The 23447-nt window shown below is 48.6% G+C and overlaps 1 protein-coding gene across 1 annotated transcript in view; it reads right to left on the bottom strand.

Moving 5' to 3' along the window:
* Positions 1-7264, bottom strand: part of LOC135400172 (uncharacterized) — a 69936-nt gene extending 62672 nt beyond the window's left edge. The window contains exon 1 of the mRNA XM_064631911.1: positions 7107-7264. Coding sequence (XP_064487981.1) covers positions 7107-7151 — 45 coding nt within the window. The 5' untranslated portion in view covers positions 7152-7264. The remainder of the gene's footprint in view (positions 1-7106) is intronic.
* Between the last annotated feature and the right edge of the window lie 16183 nt (positions 7265-23447).

Raw genomic sequence — 23447 nt, 5'->3', positions numbered from 1 at the left:
TGCGATATGAGGAGCGACTGCGGCACCAGGGACGCTGTCACAGTACATTGGCGCTCCGTTAACCGATGGTTAATATTACATTGTGGGCGTGTGGTGAAGAAAGGCAGGCAGCAAAGTAGGAACTACCGGCGTAGTTCCTACTTTGTACTATGTTCCTACTATGTGTACTAAGCTACTAATCTACTACACTGAGTTGCCACCACATAATACCTAAAACCGATATGGTTTTGACAGTTGGGCCGGTGAAGTTTTGACCCTTTTCCATGTGATTTTGATACACACAGTTTATGTGATTCGAAATCCGCGCGAATGTATTTCCGTACGCTACGCACGAAGAACGGTGGCGCGTTCCATGGATGCGATGATATAACTGGCTACTATATCCTGTAGTTTTTGTGATCAGTAGTTCATGTAATTTATGCAGTCTTTCGCTCATATATTTAGTTCTAGTTTCACGTATCTGTAATGTGCAATATATTATTGATGACGTACCAATATGTCCACCAATATTATTGTATATGTTATGTGACCTACGAGTGCATTACGGAATCCTGCAGCTCCAATTCTTTTGTAGGGGCTTACGTAGGGCCTTAAGCCGTAACTGTATTCTCCATTTTCTATGTATGTGTCGTCTTCAGCATTATGTAGAAATTTACGAGCGTGCGCCAACTTTAAGGCCCTCGCGGCTGTTCTTGAAGACGTATAATAAAAAAGGCGTTATTATTTTAGTCGACTGACAAAGCGTTCGCATTTGCAGTATGTATCAAAGGAGGTAAGAGCTCCTATCTGCAGGTATTTAGTTGAGGGTGTAATACGTGTAACACTTTTCCTCTATGCTTCGTAATTCTACTTACATTGTACAATTCTTCTCTTTCATAACGTGTACAGCATTAAGGCAAAAACTCACTTTTTTTTTCGGATACGGGCGAGTAGACGCAGTGCCATCCAGGATACCTCTATCCATTGCTACGTCATTTGAAGAATTGTAGCACCCAATCAGACGCCAACGCCGAGGTACACATAACGTTCTGCTCTACACACTTCACCACATAGCACGCTCGTAGCCAACTATGATCCCGAAAAAGGACGTTCTCATCCCTGATCTGTTGAAAAACGGAAGGCGGAGCCTATTTCGTAGCCATAATGCCCTACGTAATGGTATACAATAAGTTCCGCCTCCCTTTATCAACAAATCAGCAGCGGGAACATAGTCATTGGAGATGATGGTTGAAGAGCAGCGTGCCGCATCTGGTGAAGAGAGGGACCAGTCAGATTCATTTATACAAAAGGTTATACAAAAGTCAACAAGTTAAAATCGCCGTTTGGAGCCGGCACAGTCGGCGGGCCTGCTCAGTAGAGTTCATAGCCCCTTTAACACCGTGATTTTTTTTTTGTACGCTACTATGACGGTGACGTAAGCTACACAATAACGTTTAGAATGAAAGCTTTTGTAACTGCAGTATGCATGTGTTTGCTACGGTCTTTGGTATCAGCAAAGAAAGTGTTTCTTATGAATGTGCGATTTTATTACGGAGGTGCCTTCTTTTATACGTTATGCACTCCATAATGAAGTTGTGTTCCAGCGCAGCATTTTGCAGATACTGGAGTGTTGGTCATTACGCCACATTTCTGTTACTTTGTGTACCATGTACACTGAAATTCACTACCATGGCGCAAGCACTGCAGCGCATTCGTGACAACAAAGCACTTGCGAAAAAAGTTACGTTAACGTCATCGTGTGGAAATTCACTCACGGGACATGGATTCACTCTCATCACACACTCTTCTACATTTCTTGTAATTCACACACACACACACACACACACACACACACACACACACACACACACACACACACACACACACACACACACACACATGTATATATACCACGACCATCTCAATAATACACGACCATAACACTCGCGCGTTCGCCTATGGGACTTCCGTCCGTTGCTCCAGGAGCTGAAGTGCCGTATTTACGCGCGGAGCGCCCGCCAGGGGTGCCACCTGTCGTTCCTCAGAAGAGCGCCTGTTATAGCTCAGCTGTGTGCAATATGAGTGGTCATTGTGGAGAATTCTTCGTGCGTACATGCTTGTGTATCATCGCAGGTTCTCTGTGCATGTAAAGCTAAGAGTTATGAAACTAAATACTCAAAAATGGGCTGTGCCCTGAAGCGTGAGGTGGCATGTAAAACTGCGAAACTCGCGCGCTATATACCGTGCATCGTACACATAAACTTAGCAGAAGCACCTTCTGTGTTGGGCCAGTTATCATGCGTTTATAATTGTCAGACGCAAGTGCGTTCGGACTTTACGTTTCGCGTAAGAGGCGTTCCATGTTAACATGCGGGGCAGTTACAGAGAATGGGTGAATGCGACCTTAAGAGATGACTGACACCAGTTACGACGCCCAAAAGAATTTGTTGTATAAGCAAGCACTTTAGTTTTGAATCGGCAGTTGCTTGTTTTGTTTTCCTACTTATTGGTCCTTTTTTTTTCGGTTTGCCATTACAAGGCTCTGCTAACCTTTATTACGCTGTTCGGACAGAAGCCACTTTGAGAACTTTTCTTGATGGTGGCTTTTCTGCGACACTACCTTGTGGTGCCTTTTTTCTGTTACTTTTGCACTCGTGGGAGATGCAAGGCCACCTAAACTTCGGGATCGTTAAACTTCGGCCTTGAAATGCCGTAAACACGCTGTCGAGTAGTCTATCGGAAGCAGGGATGGACAGTATTTAAATATATTGTAATTAAAGTACTACTTAAAGTATATATATTGTTACTACGACGACGACGGTGTCGGCAGGGACGAGCGCGTGTCACGCATGGCCATTCTCATTCTGTCCATTAAACCATTGCCATCACCACGCTGTGCTGCCCGTGTCATTTGGTGGAGGTGCGGGGCATCCTTCTTCGAAGCACTGTTGTTCTGGCCATCAATGCCCCAGCCCCGATCCCAGGACCACAAGAGACGACGACGACCACAGACGACAATGAATAAGCCCTGAAGATGCCCCCAGCCCCGAAGACGCCCAACGACGCCCACGACGACGGCGCTCAGTGGAGGATACCCTCGGTCCCGACCCTGTGGAGGCAGCACAGCGTCATTCCACCATCGTCCCATCGTCGCCCACCCGTCCATCTTTCGAACGTCACCGTATCGATCCATTCCCATCATCGACCACACCGTCGCCTCGCTCTTCGTCGAGTACATCACTTATTGTGCCCCCGGCAGCATGGCATTCTTCATCTGTCGTGTCCCGGAGGTCACGCCTCCGGGAGGGGGGCAATGTTACGACGACGGTGTCGGCAGGGACGGGCGCGTGTCACGCACGGTCATTCTCATTCTGACCATTAAACCCTTGCCATCACCACGCTGTGCTGCCCGTATCAATATATACGACACGTATTTATATTTTGTATCTAAATACATAGTAGAAAAACGTATTTATAATTATATTTAAATATCCGTTTGGGGGTATTTATTCTTGTAAATGCCTTATAAATACTCCTAAATATATACTCTCCAAAAAATATAGAAATAGTAATAATAAATAAAAATATATATTCCTAAAAATATACTGACTCATGTCTTAAATATGCTGTGCATTTGACTTTTTGGAAAGAAGGGCGAGTTTAGGGCGCAGTGTTTGGTCTAGCATGCAGCCGAAAAACGATTTTAGATGGGGAGTTCTTCCCTGTTGTTGGAGAGAACGGTCGCGGCTGATTACCTTGTAGTGCCAAGCATATTCGTCAAATTTAATGCAAGCGTTTGTTCATCGGCACCTGCGAAGATGGTGATGTCTTTTGCGAATCAGATTGTACGGCCGAACACAAGACGCCGAAGTGATGCAGTCTTCAAAAGACTTGTAATTTTAAAATTACCATGATAATCAAACAAATAAATACTATTTTTCCTCGCTGATTTGTTATGATCATCATTATTTCTGTAGTTCCAGATGACATCCTCTTCACAGTATTTATCGTAGTAGTTATGGTGTTTAAATGCTGTATGTATATTTTGTATTTAAATACTGATATCGAAAAGTGTTTATCGAGTGTTTAAAAGTGTGATATCGAGAAGTATTTAAACACCTCCTTCAACAAAGTATTTTGTTTTTATATTTAAATATTCAAAAGTTGTATTTATGCCCATCCTTGGTCGGAGGCCACAGTTTATCATTCATTCTTTCAGAGAGAGGGGCGTAAAAGGTACTCAGCTACTAGATATAACTATTTATGGTACGCGCTGCCGTCAGTAAAGCACACCGTATATGGCATGAAACAATCACAGTGAAGTTACTTGTGTCAGGACTCCGCGATATATTTCGAGCTACTTCTCCCATAGGGCAGTAATTTGAGCGGAAGGAAATACTTGGGTCCGACCCTGCCTTCTTCGGCTTGCAAAGCGGGACGGTGCAGTACACTATCACGTCTCACGTCTGACAAACCATGCACTGGAGACAAACACTGCCCACCGCGTGGAAACCAGCAAGGAGCCAAACTCGAATGACGGCAACGACGGTATCCGCATAGCATGCGTCGTCTGCCGAGGGTCCCGTATTCAGCGCAACAAATGTACGGCGGCCGCTTGGCGAAACTAAATCAGCGGCGCTGGGGCCAGGTGCGAGTCTTATGGTCGGGTATTATAGAGATGGTCGAGATATATAAACACGACACAAATTCGAAGCATTTGGTGAACATGACGGAAGAACTTGACCTGAGGTTGATGATGATGATGATAATTGGAGGTTTTCGGCGCAAAAGCGACTGAGACCATAGAGCGCAAAAAACTGTGGTTGTAAACGACTCAACTTAGGTTCTGAGGTTGGAACATGGAAACAAACAAGCACAACACAAGCCTCATGTTGCCTGGGGCCTGCCGCAAGTTGAGGATGCTGTTGTGCGTGTTTCTTTCTGTGTATCGCCTAAACTGCGGCTCTGAAAAACCGTGGCGCAATGATTTCCACAAAAGGGATGACATCCGCGCTCAACGAAGGCAGAGGACACACCGGACGCGACCCTCTGTAGAAAGGGGGCGCTTCACATGGGGAGGGAGTTGCCGCTGCGGTCGCCGAGCGAAACTTTAGTGCATCAGGCTCATGCCAGTTCCCTGAGTTACCGCCGCCGCCACATACCAAGAGAGCCTCTATCATCCGCAGCGTCCCCGCAACGATGGCAGCCCGTAGAAGTGGGCTTCCTACTTCGCACCTCTATATTCCCGTGTGGCTCCCGACGGGATCGCTGGGCCCGCGATGACGCCTTGACGTCGTGTAGCCAAAGCGCCATCTTCGTATGACCCGGCATCCGTCGTCGTAATAGTAAAGTCCTCTATTCGTTTCGGATAATCCCCCTCTTATGGGCCTCTTTCGCAGCAATTAAATCAGTGCGAAAGACATGATCATGACATGTATGTCGGACCACGCTCTTACCACACCCCTTTGTAAATTGTGAAAGAAATTTAAAGCGAAATAATATAGTGCGCAACATACAAAAGCAGGTCGACAGCACAAGACACAACATAACATGATCTAAAGACTTCCATAAACACCCTGTTCTTTCAAAATATTACTCATCCGTGTATTCGCACGAGCGACATCCTCACGAAATATTCTAGTGAAAGAAAAAAGCCAAAACACTTCTCACAGAGCCGAAGTTCCCTCTCGTGTTATGTTGAACATTCACACGGTGCGGAATATCGGGAGTGGCGTACTGCGTATTTAGCAGACGACGCTTAGCAGACGACACCGTCAGCGTGTTTTGCTGTCGTCTGCTACGGAATATCCGGTGGCTGTGTAGCAGGATATTCCCCACGGTTAGCAGTGTACGTGAAGACATGACGTTGAGCGCTGGCGCTCACGTGACATCAGAAAGCTATGACGCTTTTCCCATCTTCCGCTTCTGGGGATGTCGCTGGTGTTGTTGTTATTGCTCCTTGAGCGGGATGGCGCTTATCCGTAAGGCAGATTGGCCAGGACTAATGAGGTGCGATCATCAGGATGGTAAAAACGAGTTAGAATACATGGTATCCCCGACAATTAAGAAGAAGAAGAAACGTTCGCGCTCGCGCGCATTCGTGTACTTCCAGTGTACAACGAAATGTGGACAAGGTCAATACATGGACGATACTAAAGACACTGTAGTATATACCAGTGTCTTACATAACGTCGTTGCAAGGAACGGCGCAACTCATATCGGAAACATTCTTCCGGCATGGAAACTCTTTAAAACTGGAATCGCAAAAGCATTTACAGACTCTTCGATATGTTGGTTGGAATTTGCAATAGGGGTCGCTCAAAACTCCTCGTCTGCCATCTTACTGAGGTTTCTCCAAACCGTACACTGGTACGCGCCAGGCGAACCAGTGACAATGAATAAAAGTAGGAAATATGGCCGGTGCAGAAGGGGGGGGGGCACTATGAGAGTATATGTATTGGTAACGACACGGAGATCGCGTTACCACAAATTTGTAGCCGAAATACTATTCCGGTATCTACTTAAAGAAAAAAAAAGTATCGCGACCCACACTGTGTTGCCGAACATAGAGTATCGATTCGATTACGGTAACGGCGTTGCGTACGTACTCAATTACCTACGAAATTAATCATGAAAGATGGAAGTCATTGAAAAGCTTAGCCAACTGTATGGTCCTTAATATTTTACACCTTTTAGTATGTATTAGGGGTGTAATCCAAAAGTGCGACAACCCACATCCTTTAGGGTGCACTATAACACCGTTTTTCCACAGGTTATAGCCTGTTTTTTGAGGGTGTAGCCTATGGAAAAGGGTGTTATATTACACCCTAAAGGGAATGAGTTATCGCCCGAATGGATTACACCCTAAATACACCCTAAAGGATGTAAAAAATTAAGAGGGATTACTCGAACCCACATCTTCTGGATTACCGGTCCAGAGATCTACCAATTGAGCTAAGCCCTTCAGCTAAACTTGGTAGAACGCTGGACCGGTAATCCAGAAGGTGTGGGTCCGAGTCCTACTGCTGGTCATTCTTTTCAGTGACCTCAATCTTTCATCTTACTATACTGCTTTGTACAGCCGACCAGTAGAGTCCTCTGAACCTAATCTTCTCAAGTTTGCTTACCAGCATGAGTGTCCACACTAAGAGCAGTAGTAACGAAGCGTACATGACGAAAATTCTATGCCACGCAGCGAGAGGAAATCTAAACGAGTTTCAAGAGGGGTGCCCTGCAGAACAGTTACTGCATTTGTGAGTGAGTTATTAAAACGAGCTCGCCGTTTCTCTTCACGCAGGTGGTGCCCATTAGCGCGAGTATACTAATTTGAAGTCGTGACGTCAGCCGGGCGAACCCAATTTATTTTCCTCCTTTATTGAGCAGTTGCTGTTATACTGAGCGATGTTAACGCCACAGGGTAATTTCAACGGTGTTTGCTGTCCAGGTGTTGGCAGCCCGTACATAAAGTGAACACGCGCGAAATTGGATGTTTTAAGCAGGCCGTACACGGTATTTACGCGTCACTAGCGCACGTTTTACTCATAAACACGGCGCCGTGGTGAAGGTTCCTTATTACGAAGAGAAATTCTACTGATTGAACTCTTAAAACATAACTTCACCACATAGCACGGTGAAATTCAGCCATTGCACAGAATGATAACCACCACGAGACAATTGATGTTCTGAGGCTGGAACACATAGAATCATAGAATATCAATTTCGTGATCCCCCGCCCCCCCCCCCCCCCCCCCCGAATTTACGTAATGCGCGGGTCCGGATGCTTTTTTTTTATCAACTAACATAACTGCATAGTGTCAGCAAAAGGGGTACTGCGCCCGTTCTTAAACAGTTCTTGGCCAAAACGGTGTTAGCCCAAGTGATGGTTTGCTGAGAGCGTGCTATATGCGGTGAAATCCTATTTTAAGAGACTATCGAACATATGCTGACATAATGCCGCGCATATCACAGTAAATCATTTTACACCTTTTTTGAGTAAACTGCTTCTCCTATAACTGACTCCTTTTTTCACACCAAAGTGGCTGGTGTATTTTAGTACGGCGTTTACTGAAGTATATTATATAGGAATCACTCCTATAATAGGTTCTTTAAGAGCAACACTTTTATTAGGGGCGTAATCCATTGAAAATATCATTTTGGAAAAGGGTATTCTATAGAGGATTCCTTAAATCTTATCGCGTACGGTACTACGTGCTGCAGGAACTGCAGGTTCGCATTTTCACTTTGGTGGCAAGCACCACACAAAAAAGAAATGCGGTAATTCATGCACTGTGTTGCCTGCCTGTGTATCACGTATAATACCGCACAACTTTGAACAGTGAGTACTTATGCACTTGTTGGCAAAGTTGATGAGATACTGAAGTTTCGGCGGACTGCTGGCATTGCCTGGATCGCAGTATCGTAAAGCCGTCCGCTCTCGTGCAATGAGCGCCGTTCCGATGCGGGGATCACCAGGCGATGCCAGAAACGCGCTCGGTCACCATCGCGTATTGTCATCAACAGCGTGTGTATTGTCATCAAGCAGGAGAGCTACCTATATGGAGGTAGTACCCTTTGGACAGACACTAACTTTACGTTACAGTCCTACAAGCTAGATAACAACATTCTCTAGGAGAGTTTGCTTTTCGTACTGACCACACCAGGTCAGTACGAAACACGGGAGCAATCCAAACACGGGAGAGCCGCTGCTGAGTGCAGTACGATCATAGCGAGCTGGCTAGAACACGATTTGCCACTCACCCTGAACATGGCGGAAAAGACGAGTAGACGTCAGCCAGCAGCGAGAGCACTCCACAAGACCATACAGTGCTTGCTCACGGACAATGTCGCTACGAAGCCCTGCCCTGACAGCCTGAAATATAGCTGCGTATCCGAAGTCTGCGCAACCGAAAGCCAGCCGGCAACGACGGATCCAAATTTGAAAGTTGATCTCGGTAATTAATAAAGCTAATTGTTTACGCTAAACGGGCGGAACTGGCAACGGTTCCAGGAACTGTACGGTGGCCCAGGCGACAGTCGTCAACTGAAATATCTGGGTTACTCTGCGCCACAGCAAAAGAGGAACACGACAACGCCTGAAACACTCTGCTCTGTGGTTTCACACATCCCGCAAGACGTGCAACCGTCAGGGCGAGATGTGAAAACGGTTTAGTCGCTCACGAAGAGGAAGAACACCGTGGGCCACCTTCCACTGAAGGCTGGCGCGGCGGGCATCTAGCCAGCCCTCCGTAATTCGACGCCAAGACAGTTTCGTCGGTACCGAAGGAACAGGAAGACCAGACTCCAACTCCCAGATAGCTGTATAAAAATCGCTGACAGCCCATAATTGGATGTCAGCGTCCGGAAGCTGGAGTCCCAAACGCCGTACAACATCAACACAGGCACTGTATTGATGAGGCAGGACTTCGGACCTAGGCCGAAAGCTAGGGCTCTCGACGAACCACCTGGTAGCACATCCCAGAGTGTACTGCACTAATGCGCACGGCGGGTGTTCGGGAGTGTGCAACGCCTCAAAATAAACGCGCGATTGAAGTGTAAGATACTTGTCGAGCACCACCGGTAAGGCTAAGCCGCCCTGGTCACGTGTACGGTGCAAGCGCGACCACGCGACCCACTCTACCGAACTGCCCCAGAAGAAACGGAACGCGTGCCTAGTGACGGCAGTATGAATTAGTGGTGGTGGCGTGGCAACGACTCCCAGAAACCACAGGCGACTGTAGTACCAGGCCACTAGCAGATGTGCGCGAAAAGTGATGGGCAAAGCAACAAACTTAAGCTGCCGCAGGACAGCTCTGCAACGATTAAACACTCTTGGCCAATTTACGCTAGATATACCAGTGCAATCAAAAGTCACACAAAAAATTTCGACTTCTGGCCTCACTGGAACACAGAAAGGAGCCCCGCGGGAAGGCTGGAGGTTCAAAAACAGTGCTGCACTTTTTGATGTATTCAGTCTTTCCCCTGAAAGAGCTCAAACGCCTTCAAAACAGGCCCTAGGCAACGCTCACGAGAAACGATCACAGAGATGTCGTCCGCGAACGCAAAACCAGGTGGGTGGCATCCATTGGGCAGCGGCAATGTCACACGAAGCGAGTACAGTCTCTCGAGTAGAGGGTTGATGGCAATGGCGTACAAGGCGGGAGAGAGAGAACATCCCTGACGGACCCCACAAGTTTAAAGGCCGACGGCAGTACGCCAGCGACAGAGACAGCGCTTCTAGTTCCCCTATACAACGTTTCCACATACTTGGCCCAAGCAACAGCGAACCCACATGCCCTCAGCCCAGAGAACAAGTATGCGTGGCGCACACGATCAAATGCTTTGGACTGATCGAAGGACGCCAGCACAGCGGGAGCATGGCCACTGTTAACCCAGTGGATGCCATCGCGAAGAGACATTCTATGAAGGTCTGAGGATCTGCCGGAGACGGAACATGCTTTGCAAGGATGTAACACCTTCTCCAACAGAAACAGAAACGCGCAATAGAATAATTTTAGCTAAGACCTTATAATCGCTTGTCAGTAAAGTAACCGTACGATAAGCATCTGAGTACAGTTTTGGAGACTTGTCTTTGCACAGAAGGACAACAACACCATTCTGCATGCTGGGGCATAGCAACCCCTGGGCTAAGCAGATGTCAAAAACCCGAATCATGGAAGAACCAATCATACTTCAGAAGCGCTTGTAAATCTCAACTGGGAGGCCATCAATGCCAGGGCACTTTCTGGTCGTCATTGAGGAGACAGACGGAAAAACTTCATGTTGCGTGAGCGGCCCTGAGTCAATACGCTGTATTAGTTTCGCCGGCAGTAGGCACTCTCGGCTGATAACAGGCTCGCCGTGAGGTGACTCCTGATAAAGGGCCGCGCAATGCTCACGCATTGCTTCCTGAATGCCACCGGGGTCAGTTTGAGCCGTCAGCTGACCGGAGCTGAGTAATTCGTAAGTCCGCGTTTTCTGCTGCATAGTGCTTGAGTAACACACGGCAGCAGTATGCCTCCCGCACCAGCGCACCACATAGCGTTGCGCAACAAATTTGCGTCTGGGCTGCATTCGGACAGAGGCCGGGCGCCTCCGCACGTCCTCGATACCGGACGCAGATTCAGAACTGCGTGAGTCAGGGTTGCGAAGCACAGCCAACACCTGCCAGAGTGTACCTCTACACTGCCGGTGTTCACGCGCGCGCTGTCTGCCCCAATGCTGAGAACGGTGTACTACATCCAGCTTCAGAGCCTCCCAGTGACTGGGCCCGAAATCGGGTGCGGAACAAAGATCCGGAAGCCACTTTTTTACGTCGTAATTAATTTAGGGGTCGTTGAAAAAAGACACGTTCAGGCGCCAAAAACTGGAGCCAGAGCGAAAATTTAGCAGGCCAGATAAAGATAACAGAACACCAACATGATCCGTGAGATCCCCAGCAGGTCGCGTCACAAAGCGGGAGATGAAATCCGACAGTCCTGGCGAGACATAAAATCTGTCCAGTCGGCTGTGGCGGCCCCGGGTAGCAACACAGGTGAGTTCATAGGCATTCCCGTTGTCGTGTGACAAAGCATGAATGAAGCCAACAGAATATACTAAGCGCGCAAGTCCTCTATTTGCTTGTCTGCCGTGCTGTCCGTATATCGTGCAGTTGAAGTCGCCCGCAAACAGTAAATTTTGGTTACCATAGAAAAAAGGGTCAATTGTGCGAAAGAAATCTGAGCGCTCACTGCGACGGGCAGGGGCGTAAACATTAACAATGCGAAAACCACAACTGCCGTACTCTAACTCCACCGCCACAACCCTACTTTCGGTGACTGTGTCGGACCATCGCACGGTACCCCGGAATGACGGGAACACTAAAATACCCACGCCTGTCTTGTGTGGCGAGCCAGGACTGAAGAAAGCTGTGAGCCCATGTAGATCGCCAAGGGACTTGATTGCACGCCCGTAAGGGCAACCACTCCCATCAAGAATGATTATGCATGTCCACACCTGCCAGCTTTGCCGAATCGACAACCTCCATATGCTTGGCCTCCCTGCCAAGCCCCCGGACGTTTAAGGTTGCAGGACTGAACAGAGGCATTAAGAAAGGAAATGCAGCGAATTTAAAAGTAGCACTCATTGTCCATTTCAGAGTCATCATGCACTTGGGAGCTGTCGGAGGACACACGCATACGTTTAGCGACAGAAGCCGGAAAATCCTTATCTCCCACGTGCACTATCTTAGGGTCCTCATCAATCACCAAGCGCTCGGAGTCTGAGGACACAACACTGTCATCCTCGTCGCTGATAGCTTCGGTAATGTGGGAGTTGCGCACTGCCACAACGCCACCAACGACAGCACTAGCGTGCTCAACAGGAGAAGCATCTCTTGCATCAAGGGCACCACAACTGACTACAACAGCTGAAACATTAACAGCACCAGCAGGACTGGGTACGGCGCTAACAGCAGAGACGAGACACCTGCGACGGTGTCGTCGTTATCGGCACCGTCACCACTAGCTGCGTCTCCACTACCATTTTGACTGCCAGCACGAACCGCGAAAGGCACAGAGGCATAGAGGCACTCCCGCTGAACATAACACCTCAGCTGTGACACTCTCGTCCGCGGGCGCCTGCACGGGAGGCGCTCCAATGGGAGCGGTTGATAGCACACCGCTACCAGAAACAAGCGATGCCCCCGTTGTAGCCAAACTTTCGGATACAGCGTGACCCCTACCACAGCGCTTAGAGACGAAGCATCGCACCTCTCGTGCCCAAAATCACCTCAGCGAGCACACACTGGGAGCGCGCAGTCTTTTTGAAGTGGCCCTCTGCGCCACACCGCACACGAACTCGTTTCATACCGTCATAGCAGACGGTCTCACGCTTACCATGCGCACACTTATGAAGTACGGATCTGGGGTCCGCATTTCCATAAGAGCGCGCCGGTTGCCCGTTTCAATACCCTCTAGCTCCTTCTGAGGGAAGGTCACACAAGCAACTTTGGTGACAGTACCTTACTCAGTAAGTACTCTATGAGATGATAGTCAAAAGAGAAATTATTTTCCGGAAACAGTACCGAAAGATTGAAGAAAAATCTTTCCGGAACAGCACCGCAAGCAGTACTGCCTCCACAACCTTTTTTATATGCCGCGCAAGGACACGACCAACCCGGGGGCGGACCGCGTTATCGACGGGCCCTTCTCCACTACCGCAAGCGATAGTTGAATGTTAGTGCGGAGAGCTACCTACAGAGGTACGCTAGTACACACGTGGAAGTAGCTCTATTTTCCTATCTATGAGGGGCGTTCAAGTCAGACCGGGACTTTCTGTCTCCTCAGTGTACAAATGGATCGCGCTACTTCTTTTTCATCTTTTTCACACGCGACAGGCATCCGCGTCCACCACATAGTGGTCCAAAGTTTGTGCAAAACAGAAGACACGTGCTAGACAAGATGACCGACAACATGGTGAGCGCGCACATCGAACAGCGAATTGTCATGAAGTTTCTCGTGAATGAAGGCGTAAAGTAATCTGCAATTAACAGAAGACTTCAAGCCCGGTATGGCCACGATACACTTAGCCGCAGCAAAGCGTTTGAGTGGTGGAAACAGTTCCGAGGCGGCCGTACATCAGTGCAGGACGATCCCGGCGGGGGCGGCTCAGAGCCCAGTGTCAGAGTTCCTGAGAACATCCAACTTGTGGAGCGCCTGATCCTCAAGGACCGACGGATAATACGTCTCGAACTGGCTCGAAAGACGGACCTTTCTGTGGGAACGTTGAACACTATCATTCATGGACATCTCCAGTTTCGGAAAGCCGGGCCATATCACCAAAGAAGTTCTCCTCCTACAGGACAATGTACGCCCGCATACCGCGCATCTCACGGCCCGCACCTTACAGGAATTTGGCTGGGAGTTGCTGCCACATCCACTTTACAGTCTAGACCTCGCCCCCAGCGATTTCCATCTCTTCGGGTCACTGAAAGCGTTCCTTGGGTGCCGCCACTTCAGCTGCGATGACGAGATCAGGAATGCGGTCCAATTATGGCTTCTACGCACCGGTAGGGATTTCTACGCTGCTGACATCCAAGTCCTCGTGAAACGCTGGGATAAGTGCATAGTGCAGCTGGAAATTTCGCTGCAAAATATAGCTAATTTCTCGCCTGTAAGTTCATTTTACTTTTTCGAAAAATGAAAAGTCCCGGTTTGACTTTGTGTCGCCAACTGTAGGATGGGACAAGCGTTTATCCTATCCTATCCTAGTGTCTGAGATCTGCTACCAGCTCTGGTGTGCCAGGACTCGCTCCGTCTATGGTGCGCAGCCAACGACCCTGGTCAATTTGTTGATGGCTTGCCGCATCGCGCTCAGGACTTGCTTGCAGGCCGACCTTAGGCGGCTCGGCCGAGACGGATTCCGGCGCCGGTGGAGGAGTCACTGTAACCTCTATGTACTCGCCAATGGTGAAATCGTCATCAAATTGTGACTCGGCCAGGATCGCTCGCTGAACTGTGCAATAGTGCGAGTGTGATGTGCGGGTACCCTTCATGGCTTGTGACTCTCCAACTTTATGCGTGTTCGGGGTTGCTCATTTACCTGCCTTTTGCTGTTTTGCTGTTATGTTCATGAGTAGGCCTACTCACCTAACTTTTGTATAGTGTTGTATAGTGTGTTGTATATCATACAGTGTAGCGTAATGTAGGGTATAGTGTAGCGTACACCGTGTAGCGTAGTGTGGTGTAGTGTATAGCATTTTATAGTCTTTTTATAGTGTATAGTGTATTGTTGTACAGAGACGCTTGTCGAGAGTTGCCTGATTTTTAAGCCGGAGGCATTCATGCGCCTGTCTGTTGTATATTTTTTGGCAATGTGTGGTTCTTTTGTGCATGAGGGTTTTCTAATCTCTGTAATGTTTTTTTTTTGGTCTGGGCTTTAGGCCTTAGTTTACTCTTTCAATAAACATCCTATCCTATTATCCTAAATATGTTAGTGCGGCGACTGCCGTAAACGCTGTGTGACATGTGCCCACTCAGTGCTAGTTATCTAATCAGTGCTAGTTATCTAACTTTGCCGGTGTGGAAGAAGCTTCACAGTAAAAGTGATCGCTAAAGGACCCGCCATTGTCGGCCTCATAGAGGTGCCGGCGGCTGTGCTGTCTAGGTTTTTTTCTCTCAGTTTTCCTCAGACGCTTTGAGACATACGTCGGGACATTTCCCTCAAGTCAGCGTACGACTGACATTCCCTCAGGGCATGAATCGTGACATTGTCCTCGTGGTCACAACATCGTCTATTTGCATAAAACTTGAGTGTGCGCGCTCACGAAGTACACAGGGGAACCAGCCAAGACGTCCGATTGAGCGTGAGATAGATACTTAAATGTCATGCAAGCGGCCAATCAGAATGTGGCTGTATATACTTCAGAGAGGGGTGAAACATGCAGCTGACACTGTCATCTGATGTATGTGGCAGGCACGCGCTCAGATGCTAGGGGTAACATGAAAAGAAAATTATTTTATTTCAGAACAGACACACTGTGAGGTAATCGGCGTCCATGACCCACCTGGTGGATGAATCCGTAGAACCACTTCTATAAGATGGCAGTCGTTGCAGTGAAATGCAGCTCGAAATACGGGGATGTCCTGAAGGGAAGGTAACTGAGTAACGAGCAAGAGGAGATTCATTTGTGTTTGCGTTGGCGTCACGCTATTTTTTTTTTTTTTGCATGTTATTCTGAAATTTCCTAATAAGGGTACTGCGCATACTAAGTATACGTGGCCAGTTTAGATGACGAGACGTTAAAAAACGGGGGTAGAAACAGCAACGAAATGCAGAACGTGATCGGAAGAAACGTCGCATTGAAGAAGTAAAATAGGCCGGGAAGACTTCATTCTCGGGAGCTACTCAAAAGCCTGTGAGGTTCTCTCTATTGCTGTAACTTGCCATTTCGGATGTAAAAAAATTATTGCGCACATGTTTGAATGTGCACTGGAGTGGGACACTTATGACGCCAGAATAATACAGGGTGGGTGCAAATAAAGTAGCCCCACATTTTCGCACATAGTCCGTTCCCTGCATACCGTACGAACTTGCGGCGGCGCACGAGGGTGCACTTACGCGGTCCGAATCGAACAGAAAATACCGTGATAGCCAAACCTGACGCACGCAATAAAATCGTTAGCAACGCGAACTTCTTTCCGTGTTTTTCCAATCGGACATAGCGGTGTAGCACAGTCGCATGAACCTACCGCTGGGGGTGCCACTAACGCAGAATCGAGACTAGATCTGGAAGGACGCTAGCGCTAGGTAGACGTAACTGTGCCGTGACCGCCATATTGATTTTCGTATAAGAAAACAGGAAATCCTTTCAGCGCTATGCTTAAGGTGTCATCTACATACACTCCAACAACGATACCTTCCAGGTTGTCGAAGCAGATACAAGGATTCGATTTCAACCTGATGAGACCGACGCTCTTGGAAAACATGTCAAGTCTCATTTTCCACACCCGGATGGAGTAACCCGTACAAACTCCTCTTCAAAACGCAGACGTCATCTCAATTTTCTTCATGAGACAGCGCTGCTTGCTCTATGTAGATGCGTTCTTGCAACGACCAGTTCAGGTGGACGGCCGCAATGTCGATCTGATGCGCGGGCCACCTTTTTTTCCTGCTAAAGCAAAAAGTATACACTCTAAAAACACTGGCGCCTCAGTGACATACGATATTGCTGTGGCACTTTTGGGAGAGACCGCACCTGGACTTGAAAAGCCTCGTACAGCATCAAGAGGAAACGTGTTAACGCTTATGAGCGAGGAGGAGCGGAGCGGCAGGACACCATGAGCCAGCTTCCACTCCAGATTGACACGACGAGCGCCCAACCAGCCACGTGTGATACATCGCCAGGCACCCACGAAATGTCCACCCACGGCACCAGGACTGGAGGGAATCACCACTGCCTCTATGAGTGTGGTGTAGAAGTCACTGGATTCCCAGAGAGAGACGTCAACGTCCAGGGACATCTCACGTACGCAGCAGACGGCATCTACTCAAGCTGCGAAAAGGGGAGGAAGGAGCCCCTACTCTCGAATGGCTGTCAACGTTATCGGTGAAATACCGGACGGCATGACGTAGGAAATAGTGCACAAAAGCGCACGCTGCATGATCAGGCCTGTGAGGCGCCTCAAAGAGACCACGGATCTGAAGTGCTAGACATAGCTCCGTTTTAACCGGCAGGCCCAGCCCGGTCCGATCACGCGTGACATGCAGATGTGACCTCCTGCTCCCATTCAACCGAAGCAGAGCACATGAGGCGGATGGCGTTGCGATTTATGGCGACACGAATTACTGCAGGGGGCAGACATGCAGCGGCGAAGAACCACAGACGGCTGCTGTACCAAGAGGTCAGTAAACGGGCGCCGAAAGTGAGGGCCAGGTCTACAGATTTGAATTCACGGAAAACCGCGGAAGAATGTTTAGGTACTCTAGGCCAATTTACACGAGGTATCCCACTAACATAGAAGACAATACCGAGCATTTTGAATATGGTTTTGGGGGGTACGCCATAGGGAGCAACGCGAGGAGATCGTGCATTAATGTAGAGGGAGGGCACCGCTCTTAGACCGACAGAGTAGTGCGCCAGACGCCTTAAAAAATCCTCGAAAGTCTCAGCACATGTTGAAGGGGAGCTTCCCCTGGTAGCATGGGAGAGATATCATCTGCATACGCGAAAACAGGAGGGGCAACCACCAGGCAATCTAAGGATAGGGAGGGAACTTAAACGGGCCAGGAGCGGGTTGATTGCGACAGCGTACAGTACAGAAGAAAAGGGACAGCCCTGCCGCACATCTTGCGTAATTTCCATTGGACGCGGAGTCATCCAATGGAGGACCAATGACCTGCCGAGAACCGTAGGACCTGCCCAGGACGCCTGCCCAGGACGCACATTCCCCCAGGGCGTCCGTCGTGACTTTGCCCACCTCTGTGACCAGGCGACCGAACAGGCTTGCCATGGGTGCAAGACCTTCTCCAACTGCGGCGAAACACGTAGGAGAAGTGTCCTGGCTGACTCTATGAGATGAGCCACGGAAGAAGAGGTAGTCGAAAGTGTTACAGGGTGGTACGCATCCGTCTCCTGCTTATTCTTGACTGATTAGATGAGCTGTTTAGCTTATCCTTATTGCCTCCTGCTTCGTATTGCCAACTGTAGAATGGGACAAGAGAAATCTCGCCCATATCATACTATTATCGTCTTCTGTTCAGACAGTTTCATGTTACAGGTATATATGTATATTGTCATCAAGCAGGAGAGCCACCTATGGAGGTAGTCCCCTTTGGACAAACAATAACTTTACGTTACAGTCCTACAAGTTGGATAACAACACTCTCTAGGAGAGTTTGCTTTTCGTACTGACCATACCAAGCGAGCAATCCAAACACGGGAGAGCCGCTGCAGAGTGCAGTAGGGTCTTAGCGAGCTGGCTAGAACATGATTTGCCACTCACCTGAACGTGGCGGAAAAAACGAGTAGACGTCAGCCAGCGGCGAGAGAACTCCAGAAGACCATACAGGTATATATGTAATCGCATGTGTGTGTTGTCATCAAGCAGGACAGCCACCTTGTATCGCCAACTGTAGGATGGGACAAGCGTTAGCTTGCCACCTAGAGCCACCTAGGCATGTCTCGTATTGCCAACTGTAGGATGGGACAAGCGAAACCTTGCCCACAACCTCTCTTGCATGCATGTCTCTTGCCTCAGATTGTTAGTGCGACGGCTGTCGCAAACGCTGCGTTGCAGTCTTCCCACTGATACATATTATCAGTGCTAGTTATCCAACTTTGCCGGTGTGGTGTAACCTTAACAATAAAAGTGTTCACCTCTTAGGCCACTTAGCGGTACGCAATGAAGACGCCGTTGCACTCTTGAGAACTGAAATAAATGTTGATCGTGGTGCATCCTGAAATAATGAACTTCACCACATAGCACGCACGTAGCCAAAAATCATCCCCAGTGGCATCGTTCTTTCCTCTGATCTGCAGAAAACGGCGGCGTACGCTATTTTTACTTACTTGATGACAATACGCCATTTTTGCGTAACAAAAGATGACGTACGCCGTTCGTTTTACATCAAATCAACGGAAACGACGTCGCCATACACGATGGTGGTGGTGGTGGTGGTGGTAGTGACGTTTATTAGGAAAATAAGTCCACAGCAGTCTACCTGCTCAGAATAGTGGCGGCAGTTACATTTCCAAGGGAGGGGGTAGGGGACGAAGAGATTAAGCTAACAGTTGAGAAAAAGGAAAGCGGAAGGAGAGGGGATGGAAGGAAGATGGGGGTTCTCGAAATAGAGACGGGGATCCGCTTTGGACCTGGTTACGCCCACGCTCTTCAGAAACTCCCCAAGTCTGACATCCACCGCCTGCCTGACTGACGTAACCCGTACAAACTCCTCTTCAAAGGGCAGACGTCATCTCTATTTCCTTCCTGAAACATGTCTGGTAAAAGCTCAGGAAACAGAGTCTGGTATTTCCAAAACACTCTGGGCGGACACCCTTGTAACTTCCGGTTATGTACGAAATACGTCTACGTGTATGTTCGAAATGTACTATGTACGAAATACATGGGCGGGCAGGTGCCAGACCAGCTGTGGTTTGGCAAAGAGTCCCGTAGCGGCCACATAAGGGCATCTGGATGCAGATCCCTGGGCCATAAAGAAGCAGCGTCGACCATCCAAACTGAACCCAAAGATAGTAGAATGTATGTTCACCGCGTACCCCGAGGGCGTAAAAGGGTACAACTTGTCGGACAGAGAAAACGACAGTTCCTTCGTCAGCTGTGGCGTTTCCTTTAACGAAAATTGCTTTCCATGCAAGGGCATAAACGGCACGCCGGCCCCACCTTGTAAACCGGGATTCAACGAGAGTGGCGTGGGTTTACGCTTGGATTGTGATAGCATTGACGGCAAAAACGTAACGAAAGCGCTAGTGGAAACGCCGGAGGTTGCGCCAGCGAGTACAGACATGTGCCCTCCCACTGTTGACGTTGTCACTCGCCCATGCCCTCAACATGGTCCGCAGTCAGCGCTGCCCAGGCGTTCCTAGCTGCTAGCCACCAAGCTCAAGCAAAGTTATTAGTGCTTTGCAGTAAAAATAAGCGATTTCGTGCTAGATCCAAGAATTATAGAAAAAGCACTCTCAGCTCCTGACGGAACCGAATGGAGAAAGGCTGCAGAAGAGGAGATAACAAATTTTATTTTTTAAAAAATCTTCCCCACAAACGGTACTGCCCCGACGATCCTTTTGTCGGCCTCGCATTCAAAGACAGGGCCCACACGGGGGTGTATTTAGATCCGCTAAAGAGCAGAGCGCAAGGAGGAAAGGATGCAGCTGATTGGTGGAGAGTGAGAAGGTAGACGCGGAAGGGAGCGGCTGTGTTTTTCTGTTGGCCTGCGCCGCCGTGCGGACGCCAGCGGACGCCTTGTAAGCTTTCTTGCTTGCTTACTTGCGAAGGCAGCGCAGTGCATATCTGTTTTGCGTGGTGGTGTTCGTTTCCCAACGAAGAGTACGCAGTGGTTGTGCGCTGAAATGTTGAAAACTGAATGAACGGTGTTTCAAAGCGAAGTGGACAGACATCGGTGTGCGACAGAAAGAAGACGTCGATGAAATGAACGATGATGCGGCGCATTGAGATAACTGGACAAAAAAGTAGAGAACTCCGACTTAACATAACAAAATAGCAAGTTTTACTCAGACGTTTCGTCCGTCATGCGACAGATATCATCAGTGCAAAACTGAATGAGAGATTATACAACCGGTCGCTATTTAAGGAGATGGGAGTATTGTTCGAGAAGGAGGCCACGGTATTTGTTACAAACCGAGGAGTCACCACGTATGTGCCACGACTCTAGAAGCTTCATGGGTTCCCATCTTTGCTCGCGAGCCAAGGTCACCGCGTTGTCGAAGTCGAAACAATGTCCCGTGTTCGAACAAAGCTCTGTAAGCTCTGTCTTAAACCGTGGGGCGTGGGTCGCGATCTTTATGTCCCGTTTATGTTCTTTGAAACGAGTGTTCCGTTTTCTGCCTGTGTCGCCAGTGTAGCACGCTTCACAGTCTTGGCATTGTACTTTGTAGACTACTCCAGACTGGTCTTCCGGGGAACCGGGGGTCCTTCGGTTTCGATACGACACTTCGAAGTTTAACATGCGGTTTGAACGTAGTCCTGATATCCAACCGAAGCAAAGCCCGGCGGATAGATTCAGAAATGCCTTTGACATAGGGGATGAAAACGCGTGTATGGCGGGTGCGGTTCCCGTCGCGCGGTCCAGATGTTTGCATGCGCTTGCGAGTGTCCTCAATAAACCTGCGTGGGCAGCCACGTTTGTCCACATAATCGGCGATCGTCGCGTCCTCAGGGGCTTGTAACTCAGTGCAGGATGATAACTGTTCAGATCGGTGAAATAACGTTCGTACCACACTCCGTTTGTGTTCCGTGGGGTGGTGTGAGTCAAAACCAAGAAAACTGCCGGTATCACAAAGATTTCGGTAAACACATGTTTGAGTGCCTCCCGAGCTACATCGGCGCGCATACACATCCAAGAAAGGAAGCTTGCCATTTTGTTCCATCTCGTAAGTGAAATTGATCGATGGCGCAATGCTGTTTAGAACTGATTGGAAGTCATCAACGTGGTCACTGTTGAGAATCACGAACGTCTCGTCGACGTGGCGGCGATAGGATTTGACCGGGTGGCAAAATCGTTCCATGGCTGTTTGTTCAATATGCTCCATGGCGAGATTAGCTAAAGTGACTGACACGGGGCTACCCATGGGACAACCTTCCTTCTGGTGGTAAGTCCTGCCGTTGAAGTTGAAGTGCGTCTGATTGAGGCAAAACCTCAAAAGATAACGACCTCTTCAACTGTGAGCGATGTTGGAGTTGGCAGGCTGCTGTACTGGCGTAGTCGTGCCTCCGCCACCTGGACCGCAAGATGCTTAGAAACGTTGGTGAACAGAGACACCACATCAAAGGATACCATAACCTCATTTTCGTTAAGAACTTGCGTCCGGACGAACTCTACAAACTCATTTGAATTGCGAACCGTCAGGCTATTGTTACCGGTGACCGGAGCTATGAGTTCCACCAAGTATTTGGATAAGTTGTATATCGGTGACCCAACGAACGAGACAATGGGCCTCAAGGGGCATCCTGGCTTTGTAACATCATCAGTGTAACACATGTCACCGTGTACAGCGCAGGGAGCCTTTGTTTACTTTTGTCGGCGTCGGTGAAGATCCATCATCAAAGAACCTCGATAACCCTCAGAACATCACCAGCATCTGGCATTGATACAGGTACATAGCAGAGTTGATGACCAAAAGCTAGCTTCGAGATATCACGAAATTTTACGGCAAAATATGCACTTCTTAACGTGACTTAACGCAAGGGAAACCTTCTGCGGTAATACGCACAATTGGAATCATTTGTGGCCTGCGCGAGGAACTGAGGATATTCTTCGTTGTCCTTGAGGGGTTTGAATATTATCCGTTCGGAGGTCGCTCACAGCTAAGAAGAAAACAGAAAAGTAAAGGGCAACCTCCATGGAGCGATTTTTTGCAACCAAGTTCGCGCGGCAGACTGCCACGCGCGTTCCGCTGCCAGTTGTTCGCCGGCACCAGCTCCATGGAGCGAAAAACCAGCGGACGGCGTCGGGAAGTCATGCTGTGATGTCACTGTTGCCAGGGTATAAGGTGAAAGCTTAGTGAATTCAATTGCTCGAAAAAGTGCATTTAATGTCACAAATTTTGCAACTAAATCCAGCATCTGTCTGAAATGATGAGCCCAGTATCGTACCGAAAAGCATATTCATTACTGCGAAAAGAAAACATGTTTCTTGGCAGAGAATGCCTCACGTTCTAACGATTCAGTTGGCGAAACAGCGAGCAGACGACAGCATCCAGTTGCAAGAAGAAAACGACGACGATGATTCACGAGAGCAGACGACCACGTGCAGGCGATCTGGCGTAGATTCGTAGCGGACGAGCACTTTGATTGGTTCATCTGCAGTTGACGCTTCCGGAATCGCGGACGCTGGGCGAAAATATCTGGCATGGGCAGATCGGCGGCGGACGCTCACATTTTTGACGCCTAGCGCAGGGCGCCGACGCTGAGCGAAGTTCGCAGCTTTTTCGCTGTACATTCGCTCCATGGAGGTTGCCCTTAAAGGCATGTCAAGGTCCCTGCACTCTTTCGCGCGCTGGCAATGGCTTTGCTGGCATAAAACTTCGCTGTTTTAACTGAAATATTGTTGCTTGCCTCGACTGAAGCAGCTTGAAGAACGGAATCTGCGTCTGTTGGGAATGGATTGAACACAAAACGTACCTGTTTGCAGATTGGCTACCTTTTGATCAGGAGGCAGCATATTTCTATTTTTTAAAGATACGCATTGATAAGAAAGAGTGTATTTCTCATCACATGGTATAGTAACCAAGTGCA

The sequence above is a fragment of the Ornithodoros turicata genome, chromosome 7 (genome assembly GCF_037126465.1).
Source record: "Ornithodoros turicata isolate Travis chromosome 7, ASM3712646v1, whole genome shotgun sequence".
In the NCBI taxonomy this organism is placed as follows: domain Eukaryota; kingdom Metazoa; phylum Arthropoda; class Arachnida; order Ixodida; family Argasidae; genus Ornithodoros; species Ornithodoros turicata.
The sequence above is the reverse complement of the archived record's forward strand: the minus strand, read 5'-3'. Positions and strand labels throughout refer to the sequence as shown.